Raw genomic sequence first — 18,641 nt, 5'->3', positions numbered from 1 at the left:
TTATGAGCAACTTTATTGAAGACCTTAAAACATGTAAAGCTTGCAAATGGGCTCCAAGGTTTCCAACAAATCCAAAAGATGGAAAAGCTCAAAATATCAAACCTTTAGGAGGAGCCCAAATATCTACTTGAGCTATAGAAATGAAACAGTGATCTTGGGGAAGAAGTTTTTATCTTGACACATTACATGAAATTGTTCATGGTTTTGGGTGTCCGCTATGCAAAATTCAACCCTTGTCAAAGTATTCTTGGCTTCCATTGTCTAGTTTCAACAAGCATGATATTGTTTATATTTGTTTTCAAAACATGTCATTCAAAGGCCAAGCTCTACTTGGCCAATTCTCTTGAAGCCTATATATTTTATTTGTTCAAAACACAAAGTCATTCTACTTATGACATGAGTGTTTTGGGTGAGTTGTAACTCAAACCCAACACCTTTCTATTTATTATCATTGCCCTAAACTCTAACTTTGTGTGTCAACCTAGATAAGCTACCCTTTGCGTTGTCGATCGATATTATACAAAACCCATAAGCCTCTTCTTTTGTTTACCTTCCAATTGGCTCAAACCCATACCTATATTATTGGCGGGTCTTGGAACCATGCATTTGATGATTTGCAATGTGGGTAGTCTGCATATCTAATTGTGAAGAATTGTTTGTATATATTGACTTAAAAGTGGCTTGTGACAAACTCCTAACTTGGAGATTAAATTTAGTTGGTTGTATATTGCACCTATGTTTTAATTTTTATCATAATATAACTCAACCATACAGTTTCAAGTTGGAGGTCGTGATTGGCCTATGGAAGGAACTATTTTATAATGCAGTTCCATTTGATCATTAGTAGATATTGGTCAACCTCTTATGGAAGCAAGTCTAAACCCTATACCTCTACTTAGTGCTATTTTGGATTATGATATATGGTCAATGGGTGTTGTGGATTAAGTTTGTCACCATGATGATATGGATTATCATCCCTACACTCTACTATTATTTAATTTATTTCCCTCGACCTATAAAGCATGTTTCCAATTGACATGTGGTTGGATGTTGTTTGCCTTCGTTGTTGCATGCACACATTATATATTATTATATTTGGTTGTATTTGTTTAATTGATGTTGTGTGGAATTGATTCTACCTTTCAATTGTATGCATAGCAGTTTAGTGCAATTGCTTATGATAGTAAATTTATCTCACGGATAAAGAGGTGCATGGATAATGATTTATTCACTCCTTAAATGTTAAAAAAATAACATGCATGTTATTATTTTCATGATTATTCATGATATTAGCTTGCTAAATTGTCAATTGGGGTTATTTTGGGTGCTTGGGCAGAATGGTTGTTATCTTCCCCACCTAGGTTCAAATCCCCACTAGTGACATGATAAGTTATAATGTCTTGATAAATATTATTGTAACAGCTTTGTACCTTTGAATATTGTTGTAATGGCTTCGAGTCTTGTAAAATCTTAAATAAGTATACTTGTGGGTTGGTCTAGTACCAACAACCTCACTCTAGCCCTCAGGTGGAGAGGGAATCTAATTACTTTCCTTGAAAAAAATGACTTTCTTAATAATCTAATCCTATTGAGGGCATGCTCAAGTTGGAAAAAAGCTTGATACTTCATTGGTTATACATAATTGAATGCTATGGTGTTGGGAAAGAAAAAGATATCTTGCCACATGTATGAAATTGTTATATGATAACAAGTTTTAATGGAAATTTAGATTGGAAATTGATGGAAATTGCGACATTTAGTTATAATGGACAATCAAGAGGTAGTATTGAGTGGATTGATAGAAATTTATTCTTGCTTGCCTATTTTTTACTTCTATCTATTTACTCTAGCTATTTCACAATTTGGTCTACCATACACCCACTATGTATTACATCTCGTGTGCTCACATTCATTATTATATGATAATGGAGGTTAAGTTTTGTGTGCATGAGCTTCTTGCGTTGATGTGGATTAAGTGCATGCTTAGGATGGTAAAGCTTCAACTAATCTCACATACCAATGAAAGGATAGTAACTCCCTTAGTGTGTCTACTTAGGCAACGATCTCATTTTATAATGGTAATTCATACGGTTTGAATAGAATTGTTTTAATTGTTGCCAATTTTTATGAGTGGTCTAATAATGCCCCTACCAAGTAAATTCCACATGTTTTAACTATGGAACATTCATGTACATGTATATTTGGAATGTGATTTTATTTTTTTTACAACAAAACAATATTTTGATCAAATATGTGTGTGTGTGTGCACTGCCTTTGTAGATAATTTCTCTACTTGTCATTTTATTATTACATACAACAACCTCGATGCATTTTAATTCTCGATCTACCGAGAGTTGAGAGGGATCAAATCTCTTGAGATGCAAATCTCTTTTGGTTTGAAAAGAGATTTGATCCCTCTTGGAGCTTGGTAGATTTGGAGTCAAGATGGATCTAGGTTACTATTATATAAATTTCACATCTCTCTATATATAAAAGGATTCTCATTTTTTATTTTATTAAAACCTTGAATGGAATATCAATTGAATATTTTTAATAGTAGTGAGTGTTAGGGGTTTATATATTTGTGTAGTGATTTTTCAATCCAAAGATAAAATCCTTGAAAATAGCTCATACTCATGTAAATAACACATTTACCATAAGTTACTTCCCATCATAATTAGCAAGTCTTTGCATAAAAAATGGATGTAAATAAATATACTTATCAAGAGTCACTTCCCACCATTATTTATGTTTTCCTCGACACTTCTGTAGGAGTAAAATAAACATGTAGACTTTCTAGTGGTTACTACCCACCAAAATTTATGCAAGTCCTTGTACGCTTTTGGCATACCCCTTGTATGCTTGGTATGCCAAAACGAATAGCTTTCTTTTAGATATTGGCTTTTCTAAGTGTCATTCTAACAATACTGTCTACACCAAGAAAGTGGGTAAGTCTCTTATCATTCTTGTTCTTTATGTTGATGATCTTATCCTCACTGGTAGTGATCCCAACCTTATAAACCATGTGAAGTCTGGCCTTAAAAAGCAGTTTGAAATGACAGACTTAGGACACTTGCATTATTTTCTTGGTCTTCAAGTCTTGCAATCCAAGGAAGGTATTTCCCTTTCCTAGTCCAAGTATGCCTGTGATCTTCTACGCCACTTTCACATGGAAAATTGTAAGCCAACCCCTTCTCCCTTTCAATCTGGAGTCAAACTTTCAGTCACTTGTACTTCCCTTGAAGTTGATGCTACCTTTATACTGTCAGCTTGTAGGAAAAAATTTGTATCTGACCCATACCTGTCCTGACCTTTCCTTTGTTGTTGGCCTTATTGATCGGTTTATGCAAAACCTACATGAAAGTCATTGGAAAGCAGCTAAAAGAATACTTCGTTATGTTCGAGGTACAATTCAGTTTGAGATTCATTACAATGTAGAAGCATCTCCTCTATTGGTTGGTTTCACTAATTTTGATTGGGCTGGTGACCCTGATGATCGGAAGTCTACTGCAGGTTATGTCTTCACTCTTGGTTCTGGACCTATTACATGGGCTTGCAAGAAACAAAGTGCCATTTCTCTTTCTTCAGCAAAAGCAGAGTATCGTGGAACCATAGAAGCTAGTAAGGAAGCCCTGTGGCTTCATCAGACCCTGTCAGAGTTTGGCTTTCAGCAGCAACATCCGACTACATTTTGGTGTGATAATCAAAGTGCCATTCAACTATGCAATGATCCAGTTGCAAACACATTGAACTACACATGCACTTCATCAGAAAGCTCATTCATGACCATGTTCTTGAAGTGCAATATTGTTCAACCGATGATCAAGTTGCAGACATCTTTACAAAGGCTCTCACAAAGGCGAAGTTTACTAAACTTCGATTTATGGTTGGAGTTCAAGAAGTTGTCACTAAGAGGGGATAGGCTCTAATGCCTCCTTCCTTCTCCTATTGTGTCATATTTGTACATCCTTCAATCATATCCCAAGTTGTTCTTAAGGGGGGATGTTAGGATATTCCGACACATAGGAAATAGTTAAGTATAACTTGGTCTAGTGTAGAGTTAGGTAAAGAGTGTTTCTTTACTATGTACTTTTGTAACTTACAACCTGACGGTCACGATATGTTCTAGACATGAAGTGATCCGACGATTCATTCTCTCCTTGGTATTACTGACACTTGATCCATGGCTTAACACCTGATTGGTCCATGATCTCTATTTAAATAGCATGGAGGGTCATTTGTAAAGTGACCGTTCATGAGAGAAGCTTATGTAAATTTTCTTTCTTTTATTAATAAATTGTCTGAAGTGGTCATGTTGGCTCAGGTCGTAGACTGTTTCCCTCTTTGAGGGTTTTAACCATGTCAAGAATAGTAGTGTATTGATCTGTGATCTGTTTGTGAGTAGTGTCCTTTGGTGTTCTATCTGAGGAACTTACCCTGTAAATTCCTATACAATCAATTAATTTATCCACTTCAAATCTCAATTTATTAGCTCCTTCAAAGCAAGACCATACGATTTGATTTGCCTATTGACCACTAGGCACAATTAAAACATATGAAGCCGACATTTAATTATTATTATTATTATTCCATACATTTAAAAAAATGTTGAAATACAATCTTTCTTACATTATGCCTAACACCTACACATCTCCCCCATACTGAGCTATAGAGCACCTCTCAGCGCAATAAAATTTATGTCATTATATGGTGAACAGAAATTTTTATTATATTGAGCTCCAAGAGTTATTTGTCTTTTCAATGCTTGAAAATAGTGCACACTAATAGGTAGGTGTGTGTAGTCTGCCTAGGACTAGACGTATTTGACCATTTTATCTTCAAATTTCCTTTTCCAAAAGTATATACTCCAAAGAATTAATCAAGGGGCAAGGTGATCTTTCATCTTCTCACTCACCTCTATCAATAAGGAAAGCGTACCTCATCGTGGGAGTAGAAAGAACAAACATGTTACAATATAATGTCTAAAATTAAGGGTGGAAAGTATATATGTTTACTTCTAGAGTTAAATTCTACTTATTTTTGTCATGGCTAGTTTCTTTTTGCAAAGGTCATTAAGACTAACACTATCATGAATGCAAATCCCTATGAACAATCTATGGAGTAGCACAACCTCACATTGTTTGGGGCTTCACCTTGTTTGACTTTGGAGAATCAAAAACCTCATGTTTACAAGGGTCAGACTAGTTACTAGAACTTAGCTCGTCAATTGGTTGTATGGAAACACTTCTATCAATACATAAATCTATTTAGGCATACTTGCAATTGTTTTTTTTTCCTATATTAGTTAAACATTTTGTTTCAACACTCTTAAGTGCTATTTGTTTTATTGATTTCATTTCATTTATGGAGTAGCACCATTTCACATTATTTGGGGCTTCACCTTGTTTGACTTTGGAATCTTAGAAACCTCATGTTTACAAGGGTCACACTAATTACTAAAACTTAGACCATCAATTGGTTGTATAGAAACACTTCGTCAATACATAAATCTATTTAGGCAGACTTGCAATTGCTTTTTTTGTGTATATTAGTTAATATTAAATATTTTATTTCAAAACTCTAAACAAAAAAAACAAATAGTTAATTTTTTATTTTTCACTTATAGTAATATTTATTGCATCTTATATCTCAATTCTAGCTCATATATCTTTTAACTTTCAGCTACTTTAAGCTTGCATTGATTTATTAACAATTTCTCAAATTGTGTATATTCACTAACTTAGAATTGCATTTGCAAATAACTTAGGAGACAGCTTAGGAGTACGACAGCGCCTTGACTCTTAACATCTTCAAATCAATGAACCATTCACATAAGGCTCATCCTAAAATTCACACACTCACAAAAACCAAAGTATTAGTACCCTTAAGGGGAACAACTCCACTCATTGGCTTAATTATTAAAAGCATGTCAATGTTTTTTCCTAAATTCCTCTTTGAGCATCAACAAGGACATCTCATGTTGTATCATATTTTAAACTTCTTGCATATTTGGAACCAAATCACCTAAGAGGTCCTAAGTTCCTATTTGATTCTTTTCACTTTGATGTCCAACCTCCTCGAGTAGTTCCTTGCTATTAGCCTTCCATGTGCCTCATTACGATTTAATAGATTGGGCTATCTTCGAAGAATTCATGCCCCCATCCAAAATCAATTAACAAGGCCCATGACCTCTATTTCTACCATGTCTGCACAACACAGAAATAGTGAGCTCCAAATATGGAGCCTTCATATATATGCATTTTTATAGTTCACACTTTTCTTCTACATGTTTTCATGTCATCTACATAATAGGATATGTTTCATGGCAGCTTCTACAATCCAAGCAGCAGAAAGTGGTGATGCACAAATCATTTCATCGCACTAAAAACATAAAGAAGCAATAATAGATATAGATCAAGCACTTCATGTGCATCTCTCATTAGTGCTCTTCTCTCACTATGCATATATGTATAAAAACACAACAGCAGTTTTAAATCAAGCACTTAGGTGTGTGTCTCTCATTGTTGCTCTTCTTTCATTGTGCAACACGCACAAAGATAAGCTCCAATCACATTTTCATTCTAGCATTATGATGTAAAAATTCTAATCGCTGAACCATCAGGTTTGTATATACATTTTCTCGAATTCATTTGCAAAATGTCTTAGTGTGTACACACAATTTGATTAGGCTAATATTTCATGTTAAGGTAATATGAATACCTAATTAATATCTTATATCACATCCCATACATAACGTAACAAATGTCTATCCAATGTATTTGAAATTTTAATATAATGTTTCTCATCTCTTATTCATTGAGTTTATTGTGTCGACTCCAACCGACTTAATTTTTGAAATTCCAATTTCAAACCTTATCTCTAAAAATATCTCATATAAAATATATTTGCAGCACAATGGGAATTTTAATACAAGTTTTTTTATTTATAATTCATTATAACTATTATGTTTACGTTGTTTACGTTAGCCCTGAGGATTAGCTCAATTAGTCGAGTTCCCGTTGACTAATGGGGGTCACAAAGTCAATTCTCCTTGATGCCCTCGGGTTAGGCTCTACTAATAAACCAGTGGGATAAGATCCCTTTGGGTGGATCTGCCTGGATATTTCCTCCAATTAGAAGCAAAAAAAACTATTATGTTTATGTTTGTTTCCATCTCACTTGTATTAAAACTAAATTTATAATAATGCTAATTGTATTATAAATTTTAATTTTAAAATAAAATATTATTTTAATTCCAAGTTATTTATTTCTGATTTATTCTCTCTTTACAGCTTTCCATCTTACTTTTATATATATATATATATATATATATATATATATATAAAATGGGGATAAATATTAATAAAATCTTATAACAAAAAGTTAAATTTAAAAATACAATAGAAATCCATCCATTTCTTTCTTATTTATTTAATATTTAATTATTTTGTAAATAAAAATTTTTAAACCATATTTAAAAATTTATTACTAAAAACACAATATAACCAGGTATCAAAATACCATTACCACAGCATGAATGGATCTAAAGATCCTTCCTCAACTTAAAACATGTGAATGATATATTTTTCCTGAAGTAGAACCGTAACACAATTGATAAGTTTCTATTACTTTCCATGTGTTCTCAACCAGGAACCATAACAAAGATTTATATGATAGAAAAGTTAAAAATCGAATCACCTGCCTGTTTGAAGAAGCATGAAATTACACTGATCAAATTTAACATGATATATAATAAAATGAATGAAATAACTAAACAGAGGCTTTGACAGTAGTCCAACTGCATCAGATCCCAGAGAAAATCTTTTAAAAATTGAAATAGTAAACAAATCGACTAGGGCCTTGCCAATCAATCTCGAAAATTCCCTTGCATAAAACAATAAGAATTAATGCCTTTGAAAACTCCTGAGCTTATCTCCGCTAAGTTCCCATAATAGCAACAAATTAGACTTAACTAGCCAAAAGAGAGATGGACTGAACTCAAATCTATCGAATAATATTTTACAGTGAAACATTCATTAGAGAGACCATCTCAAGCTGTTGACCTGAGATTGAGCAGTTATCATATTACATTATGACTTTTTATTAAAAGATCCAATCGAAAATATAAGTGGAAGATTCAATTTCTATATGGCTGAGTTCTGCAAAACTTCCAGTGTCTTCTCTATCATTTTGGGTACAGAATATATATAGTAAGATCGTTGTCTAGTAACTTACATATACATTTCTATATGGCCGGACTCAAATCCATAGACAAATGTTTCACTGCTAAACTTTCATTGCAGAGGCTATCTCAAACTATTGACCTGAGATTGAGCAACCATCCTATTACATATGATTTTAAAAAGAACCAATCCAAAATATAACGGTCACAGATTCAGTTTCTAAACGGCTGGAGTCCTGCAAAACTTTCAGGATCTTCCCTATCATTTATGTACAGAATATATATACTATGATCGTTTTCTAGTAAATTACTTAATACATACATTTGTTTGTCTGCTTAGATTACTGCTGAAATATCATGCTCGTATCCCTTGTTGGAAATGATCTGTCAATCATGCTTGTTACTCGTAATTAGAGGATAAAAGACAAATACGCTTACTTGATTATGCATATCAATCGCAAGAATAAAAAGGCCCTGGATTGGCCTAACTAAAAAGAATGTCTACCAGAAGGGTAAACCAAAACATTGATTACTTGGTATTCGATATCATGATAAAAGTAACTTTACAATCACACAGTCTATATTTGATTCAGATCCAAATATCAGAAAACCAGGCCACCATCATGCTACTATCATAATCAATAGCCACTTAGCTCAGCTCTCAAGTCTCTAATGGGCATTCCAATATAGACACATTTTATCTTCAAAATAAATTCATTCAATGACAAGGAATTCAAGGCCTCTGCCACAAATAAAACAGAAAAAAAAAAAAAAATAACCAGAGCAATAAATCAAGCAATAAGCCTGTTGCTGAAACACTAAGCAGACTTAATAGCTCTGTACTCTAGGCCATCTTTCTGCTTGAGACAACAATGTATATTTCAAATTGATCAATGAAATAATATCTGAAAGGATAAAGATTTAAATGTGATATATAATGATATCTGGATAAAGTCTACCCAGATATCTCTTCATTACAGTGATGTAATATAAAGATTTTCCTCACAGGAAGACCTCTCGAGAATATCTTCGAGAAGAAGGCATCAAGATCAAGGGTTATCTCTGCAAAATTTCCCTGCCACTATATTTTTATGACAATCGGATGCAGAATCAGGTGTTAGTTGCAATAAAACCTTCCTGGCTTCTGCTTAGCTTGGATTTGAAACAGCTAGCTGGACATATTTGATCTGTTATCCAGGCTTACACAAAAATGACTTCAATTTTAGCACAAGGATTTTTCTGTACAAAGCTTTTAAAATCTTCATCATTATGAAACTTCCATGTATATAATGCTTGTCGCTGAGTTAGACCAACAGGGTATATTCTATAAATCTTCAACTTATTATTTCCACGAATCACTTCAGGCCGTTCAGTCTTCCAAATGGGTATGTGCTTCAGAGATCTGAATTTAGAAAGGACCGCTAGCTCAAGACCCTTTAGTGTGAGGTTCTGAGACCTGACCAATAAAAAGGACAGACAAAAGCAACAGTCATTAGCAGACCCCACAAAACAAAATATAGCTTTTAGGAAATATGCTAAGGTCATGTTTCTAATACTTAACTTCGATATGCAATTATGGTAGTTTGACATTCCCAATAAGGAGAAGATCAATGTTGTTGTTAACTTGTTAGATCTACAAAACCAGGAAAATGTCTCGGTACAATTGTAAATACTATTGGGCTTAGCAGGCAATTAGGGAAGTACCAATTTAATGGTACCATTGGGACAATAATAGAAAATCTGACCAGTAGATTGAGAGAAAACAATCCAAACAAGTTCCTGCATTTTCCAAGAGTCTTTTGTGCGCGTTCACAGAGAGTGTGACAATTCACTTCAAATTCCAAGAACTGAAAAAAAATCAAATGACTAATGGAATTTTAAGTCTTAATAAATTGCCTTTATTGTAAAATGTACTTCCTAACTTAAAACTCCTGAAATACTAAATATGACCATTAGTAAATATTTGCATTAGAGGGATGTGTCCAGTGACCTCTACCGCTTTAAATCATAAGAGGAGGCAGTGAAACCTTCTAAGTTGTACGAATAAATGTAAAAGCCATTCCTGCTCAACATGTATTGAATACTCTCTAATATTTCCCCACAATGAAGAACAATGTGACTTTATTGATTTCGTTTGACATTTTTTTCAAAAAAACCCAATTTCGTCAAATCCCAAACAATCCCTCTATGGCAACACCATGCTCATACTGAATTGAATAGATATTTTAAAAATAACCTGAAATGTCTTTCAATTAAAATATTTTATGTTTTGTTTTAAAGCTGCTCTTATTTTTTAGTTTTAAATGTAAGACCCAGAGTTGTATATTGTCTCATTTTCCCTTTCAAGTCAGTTAGTTTAAGAATAGAACATAATTGTTTGGAGTGCGATCGGCTCTGCAACTAGGCTTCAACCACTTTCTTCACTTGAGTCTTTCAATGGCACCCCATGGGGGGAAGGCCCCTCCTCCTGAAATGTAGTAGCAGGAAAAGTGAATCAATTGGCCCCATGTAAATCCAAAAATTCCTCAGTTCCCAAAAGCCAGATGCAACAAGGGGTAAACCCATCAACCCCCACAAGCCATACTAAAGAGGCAACTGCTGCCTCAGGCTCCATAGCAGCTGGATTAAACAATAGCAGCTCCTGTTTACTATAAAGAGTGAAAAACCCTCTGCTTGAGATACCTACACAAAAGATAGGAGCGAGAGTTGAACATATGTGAGAGCATGCCGTCATTGCAAGTTTGTAGGCTTATGGCCTACAGAAAAAACCCTTCTCAGCTGGATCAGGAAAAACTGGACTCTCAAAGGAGACCTCAACCTCAAGTTGGGATCCAAGGGCATTTTCACAGCCATATTCAACAATATTGAAGATAGAGAACAGATATTTCAGGGAGGGCCATATTTCATGAATTTCTCAGCTTATTCATGAAACCCTAGGTCCAAAGATCCAATCTCGACAAAGAAGACTTTTCTTCAGCACCAATCTAGATCCGCCTTTATTCCTTTCCCTGGGAATTTTGGGATCCAGACATTCTAGAGAGCATTGGCAACTCCATAGGGCACTTTGTTATGATCTCAGACACAACAAAGCAGGCACCCTACACATCTTATGCACAACTTTGTGCTTATTTGGATATCTCTAAGCCTCTTCCAGCAAGCATTCAGTTACACAGCAAAGATGAAATCTGGGAACAGCCCATAGATTATGTGCAAATACCTTTCCTATGCTGAAAGTGCCATAAATATGGATGTTTATTTTGGGAATGCCCTGCTAACCAAACCCAACAAACTGCACAAGAAACTCAGCAAATGGATCAAGATGGGTTTGTCAGAATCACAAACAGAAGGAAGATAGCCAAAAAAGGACCACGGGATCCTGTTTCAGCAGCCGGCAAGGAAAGCAATAGATATATGATCCTTCAACAAATGGAGTAAAACTACACAGCAAGCAGGGAAAAACGGCCGAAAATGGATGCAACTGTGCAATCAAGGCAACATGAACCCCAGCCAACAGACCCTACACAGAAGCCACTGACCAGCGAAATCAACAGAAGATGTCGAGTTGGCGGGACATGACCTCAAAGCTAACTAACCCAGAGGACTTGGATGAAATGGAACTGCAAAATCTTGACCTGCAAACCCTTGCAGCTGAATGGAGAACCAAAGACCCAACAGCCATCCCAGAAAGGCAAGTTCAAATTATTACCAGAGCATACGTCAAGAATCCAGACCTAATTCATCAGCAAGCCCAAGCACAAGGTAATTTTCCTCCTCACAACTCTTCATCCTCTTCTTTTGGGATTAAGAGAAATGTTTCACGAGATCAACTGAGTATTCTAAAAGAACTAAAAAGAAAGGTAGGAAAAGCAATAGCCAGTTACTTCAGGATTTGGGTGAATATCTAGTCAATACAGGAAAGTTGAAAATATGACAGCGATCTTCCAACCTTCCTCCCAATGTCACCAATGAAAGCTATATCATGCAATATAAGTGATCTTAATGGGAAAACAAAACAAAGACTCCTAAAGAATAAAATCCTTCAAGAAAACCCAGACATCATGATGATCCAGGAGACCAAGTGTTCTAATGAACCTCTCAGTAAGTTATCAAAGTGGAGAGGTTGTGAATATCTAGCTCATGATGTTCAAGGAGCATCAGGGGGCACAGACATCTTTGGAATCCTTCCTCTGTCATGCTTTGGGATTCTTTCTCTCTGCCTAGAATCTTAACTGCAAAGTTTCGACCCATAGGGTCAATGAATTGAAGCTTTATAACAAATGTACATGGCCCTAACTCTCCAGCTGAAAAGAAACTCTTCCTTCAAAACCTCCACAAAACAACCAAAATCACTGGGGAGAATTTCTGGATTTTAGGTGGAGACTTTAACATGGTAAAAACTCTTAATGAAAAGAAAGGAGGCATAAGAAGGCTTGGGGAAGAGGGCCCTCTTTTCGAAGACTTCATCAACAGCTCAAAACTCATAGATCTGAATACAAATAATGGATTATTCACTTGGAATAACAAGAGAGGTGATGCATTTCAAATTGTCTCCAGGCTTGAAAGATTCCTTATTGCAGAATCCCTCCACTTCTAGAACAAATTTTGAAGCCTCCATTCTTCCCTGTCATGGCTCAGATTATTGGCCCATTGAACTGTCATTAGATTGGGATGGCAGTCCAAAAAATCGGCCTTTCACATTTGAAGTGTTCTGGATAAGGCATCCGGATTTCTTTCCCAACATGGAGAAATGGTGGAAGGAATCAAATGACATTCAAGGTACCCTTATGTACGACTTTCAAAAAAGATTAAAATTCCTTAAGAACAGAAGCAAGGAATGGAACATGAAATATTTTGGAAATATTCATAAAAAGAAATTTAAGCTAGAGAAGAAGATGGCTGCAATAGAACACACCATTATAAGGGATGGACAATCTGAGGTATTAGAGCATCAGGAATCTCTAATTCAAATTCAACTTGAGGAAAGGCTCCTGCAGGAGGAAATCCTTAGGAAACAAAAATCTTGGATTCAGTGGAAAAAAGAAGGGGAGAAGAACAATAAAAGAAATCCACAGGTCCATGATAAACCACAGGCAAATAATTTGCAACAGACTTTTGGATTAATTGCATTACCAATGTTTGATGGTCGACATTTCGAACCTTCTAATGAGGTTCATCCACAGGACCAAGTATTAAAACCCCCAACCATCAAAATTGGAGGATCATAATGATATATCACAGGAAATGGTGAATCACTTCAAATCACGCCTTACTGAAAACGTTCCAGACAGAAGGGCTGATATCCGAAAAATCACAAGGCATATTCCAAAGCTTGTAACTCTGGAGGAAAATGAGCTTCTGCTAAGAGAAACCACTATGCAGGAGGTGGAAGCCGTAGTCATGGACATGCCTAAATGTAAGTCCCCGGGACCCAATGGTTTCACAACCGATTTTAACAGAGCCTGCTGGAAAATAATTGGGCATGATGGTTGGTCGGTAGTGGAGGACTACCGGGATTCAATTTCAATTCTCACAGCTTTAGATGCTACCATTATCTCTCTTATCCCAAAAACCACTCGCTCCGAATCTCCCTCTGATTTCCGATCCATAGCTCTTTGTAATGTCATTCACAAAATCATTTCCGAAGTCACTACAAACAGGCTAAAGCATCTCCTCCCTTCCCTCATCTCTCCAGAACAAACGGATTATGTGGAAGGAAGACAAATCTTGGACAGCATTATTCTGGCCCATGAACATATTCACTAGCTCAGCTCCTCCAACTCTTCAGGTATGCTCATCAAATTAGAGATGTCCAAGGATTTTGATAAACTAAGCTAGCAATTCATTTTCCACATGCTTACTGCTTTTGGGTTTAGTGAAAGCTGGACACGTTGGATCATGGCTATTATTTCTAAAACTTTAATCTCAATCGCTATCCCTCCCCTACTTTTGTTCCTTCTTGCAGCATAAGACAACAAGACTCTATCTCCCCATATATTTTCCTTCTAATGGCTGAAGGTTTGGGAAGATCCATCAACTCAGCCCTTCATCTTGGCCAGCTACAGGGTCTCCCCTTGGATTCGTCTGATTTTTCCTCCTCCCATCACCAGTACATGGATGACACTCTTCTATTCAGAGATCCCACTGTCAAAGAGGCTTCCACTCTAAAGACAACTTAAATGACTTCTCCAATGCCTCTGGGACTTCCATAAATTTTGACAAATCCCAGATTTTCTTCTTTAATAACCCTCTTGCTGTTAAAGAGCACATTTCCCGCCTGCTTGGTATTCAAAGGAGCTCCCTTCCATCCAAATATTTAGGTACCCCTATAGTACATAATCCCCTCGTGCAAAAGGTGTGGGAAGATCTCCAATAAAAATTTGAAGTTGAACTTTCCTGCTAGAATCTCTCAATTTAGCTGGCCGCCTAACTCTTCTTAGATCAGTGCTGCAATCCCTTCCTACCTATCTTCTATCAGCGATGGTAGCTTCTAAAGGAATTATCAACAAAATCAAAAACATTCAGCAGAACTTACTTGGGGGGGGAGCCAAAAGAGCAGGGTTGTGGGGGAGCCCCCCAAAGATTTTATAACCAATCTTTTGGAATTCTCTATTTTCTTTAACAAGCTGAGTTTATTCCCATTCTGCGTGGCTATTCACTAGAGGAGACGGGCTGATAATAGGGGGCCGAGTTCATACCTTTCAAGAGGTCAAGTTCCTTCTCTCATATCAGGCCAAGGGGTTGTCTTCTTTGCAGGCTGAGTTTGATCCAGCTCAAGGCTGAGTTCCTCCTCTGGTTAGCAGGTTGAAAGTATTCCATCTAGGAGGGCCGAGAACAGTCTTTATGAAGGGCCCGAATGCCATTCTTGCTTGCTCAGTTTACTGTCAAGAATTATCCCTGTTCTGTGGGGCCGAGTTTACCTTTTGAGGGCTGAGTTATATGTTCTATGGGAGCTGAATGTTACTGCTGTGTATGGGAGATAAAACTCTGAAATGTGCATACCGGATTTGAAGGCTGAACCTGTACTATCATCAATTGTGAAAGTAGCCATTTATTGCTGGTACTTTTCTGAGTTATTTTCAGAAGGGAAATAGGAGTTATATTGTTGTTGCAAGTGTATTTCAGTGATATGAACATTTCTAGGTTCAATACAAATTATATACTTCTGTTTTGAAGTGTTTTTTGGTATCTATTTGGCACTATATTACTTGTTTTAAAATAAACTCACAAAGAATGTACCTACAGCCATATGTATGCAAAAAGTTTAACGAAATACCTTAGTGATAAACTTGAACAAACACATAACTTTTGGTGGGATTTTTCGAGATATTTCAAGGGGGTATTCTACATTTGGCAGCTAGTATCCCTGTAGGAGAAGCCTGACATTCAAGGAAAAGCAGGCCCTCCTGGCTGGTCTGGCATGAACAAACTAACCAGACAAAAGTAGATTCAAAATGAAGAGTGAGAAGTTTGCAGCCTAATCATGTTGAGTTGGAGGTTATTAGAAATGCAAAGATATATTTTACATCTTGGTAAGGGTAATATTTAATCTTCGCATGTTCTCTTTTGTAATATCCAGCACATCTTATACATAAATATAAGTTATTATATTTGCTCCGCAAGTATAGACTATAAAGCCCCATCTGGCAGCTAGCTGCTGTGAAATCCAGTAATAGGCATAAGAGTGCCGGCAATATATATTTCCATCTTGCTAAGAACAATATTTAATCTTCACATGTTCTATTTTGTAATATCCAACTCATCTTATATGTAAACACACAAACGTGATTATATTTGCTCTGCAAGTACAGACTATAGAGCCTCAAGTGGCAGCTACCAGCTGCAAAATGCAGTAATAGGCATAATAGTACAGTGTCATTTTTTACCTCCAGTAGTCAGACATTGTGCTCTGCAATAAATGGACAGACCGAAGAATACAATAATATTAAAACGGCTGGCTTTCCACAGAACACAATATTTCTTATATGATAACAAATATGAATATTACATCAAGTATTATTGTATAGTTCTAACCCAGTGTTGCGGGGGAGGCCCCCCCCCCCCCCCCCGATCCCGCTCCCAATCCGCGCTCCGGGCGGGAGCGACTCGGGAGCGGGTTGGGAGCACGCTCCCTAAAAAAATTTTCACTCCCTGCCTTTTTGGGAGCGATTTCGAGAGCATTTTGCCTTTTTTGCAATTTTTTTTTTGTAGTAATGTTTGAAATGCAATTTTTTTTTAAAGAAACAAATAATTTTTGAGTGGGGCAGCTTAATGATCAAGTCTAGGCCCTAGTATTGATATGCTATTCATGGTAATGTTAAATTTTTAAAGTAAAAGGATGAAAATGAATATTAAGGAAAATGTCACTTAAATTTTTAACATTACCATGAAATGACTCAGGATGTTTGAGAGTGGTTCCGGCTTCATTGGATTTCATATGGAGAAAGTAGAATTTTAGATTTCATTCAAAATCCAGAAGACTTATCAGTTTTTCAGGATTTCAGGATTAGGGGATTGCAATGTTTCCATTGAATTTTGTCATGTATTAGGGTATGGAACTCGTATTTAATCAAGAGCACCAATCCCTCTATGTACCTTGATGTTAGTGACATTGGTTGTCGAACTCCTCTATCATGACCCTCCTAAAAATGTATGCATCACTCAAACAAAATCTTGACTTGACATGCTGTGCTTGTTCTATCTTATGTTAATGCTTAGAGGGTGATATTAATGACAAAGATCCCTATACAGATATAGAGGTAATGAAAAAGATACCTCTGGATATTAATGCTTAGAGGATGATATTAATGACAAAGATCCTGATTTTCCAACAAGACTAAAAAATTAGACATTTCTCGTGGTGGCAAGAGGCCTAAGCATAAGAAATAGATAATAGATTTACTTCTATTTTCTAGTTTCTAGTAGCTTTTATAACTATTGACTTTTTCATATTTATTATGATATTTTTTTAAACAATATATGACAATTTAAGTTTGAAGTTGGCAATTATAACTCATTAGTAATGAATTATGAATATGATGCTTCATGAAAGTTGAAAGTTGTTTCATTTCATTTCATTTTATAACATTTTATTTCATGTTAGATATTATTTGTTGTAATGGTTACACTTAGCTTACAAGTACAACTTTGGTGATCAATGATGATAAATGTTATATATTGAATTTTGAAAGCTTGAAACTTTAAGATTGATGAATCATGAGACTCAATATGTTGTATGTTACTATGTTACTAACTTGTGGACGTGGTTGATGAAGATTATAACTTCTAGATGATTGTTGTTGTATGGTTAAATCTATGCTTTTTTATATTTTTTATATCTAATTCATTATTCTACATGTTTTTGTTGACATATATGTATCAAAATATAAAAAATAAAAAAATAAAAATATATATATATATATATATAGATTATATAAAAAATGCTCCGGGATTCGCTCCAAACTAGGAGCTTCTGAAAATGTCGCTCCCGCTCCCGTTTTCACTCCCGCTCCCCGCTTTCGCTCCCGTTTTCGCTCCCAAGTAACACTATTCTAACCTAAGTTGTATGGAAAGGGAAATGGATCTGGCTCCAGGTCCACATTTTGAAGAAGTCAAAATCCAGATACAGGGAAACGGTGTGTGTGTGTGTGTGTACGTACTAGAAATGTAGAAAGCTTATGAATATGTTTCGCTCCAAATCACTCTCACAAACTCAGGAATGAAAAACAAAGTTTAGTGTGTTTTAGAATTGGGAAAGGGGCTATTTATAAGGTTTTAGGGTCCCACATTTTGCCTTTCTATTTTTTTATTTTATGTTTTTTTTTGCTTATATAGAAAATGTGTTTTCAAGGATCTGCCAGCTTATCATTTCCAACAAGCTAGCACTAGATATTGAGAAGAACTTCCAATGCCTCTAAATTGGAAATGCATGCCAATCGGATCAGATCACGATCCGGAGAAAACAATAATCTAACTTAGCATAAAATAATATCATATCCCAAGTAACAGGGCACGTCCAAAAAGAGGCTGCGATTCATATTTTGTGTGCCAGATACAAATACAAGACGGCACATGTCCTATTCACAGGACATGTGCCCTCAACATGTCCCAAAAATCAGACAAGTGTCCCCCACATTAACGCCCCACAGCACATTAAATCACGATTTTGCCTTCTTTTTTTTGTCATTTGACTCAGCAGATTGGAGCTGTGAGGTTATTTGAAGTGTAGCTGGGGTTTATTGTGCAATGTTATAAGGGATTCGAAGTGCTGGGCAAGTGTATTTGTCCACCAATCTTCTTCATCATTTCACAGAAATTATGACTCAATCATCAAGCGCAGCTGGTAAAGGTCAAAGGAAAGGGAGGAATGCCCCCGACTTATGTTGTCCCCCTCCATTTTCTTCAGGATCTGCTAGTCCTCCATCTGCTGGAAGTAGAGCTACAAATGCAAACTGCTATGTAA

The 18,641-nt window shown here is 35.9% G+C and overlaps 1 protein-coding gene across 1 annotated transcript in view; it reads right to left on the bottom strand.

Moving 5' to 3' along the window:
• Positions 1-9,036: 9,036 nt before the first annotated feature.
• Positions 9,037-18,641, bottom strand: part of LOC149235999 (glycoprotein 3-alpha-L-fucosyltransferase FUT11-like) — a 171,322-nt gene continuing 161,717 nt past the window's right edge. The window contains exon 7 of the mRNA XM_089372296.1: positions 9,037-9,638. Coding sequence (XP_089228422.1) covers positions 9,383-9,638 — 256 coding nt within the window. The 3' untranslated portion in view covers positions 9,037-9,382. The remainder of the gene's footprint in view (positions 9,639-18,641) is intronic.

This window comes from Pinus tabuliformis, chromosome 8, assembly GCF_031772625.1.
Source record: "Pinus tabuliformis cultivar Carrire ecotype Pingquan chromosome 8, CPIR1, whole genome shotgun sequence".
Taxonomy (NCBI): domain Eukaryota; kingdom Viridiplantae; phylum Streptophyta; class Pinopsida; order Pinales; family Pinaceae; genus Pinus; species Pinus tabuliformis.
This window is presented reverse-complemented; position numbering and strand designations above follow the sequence as displayed.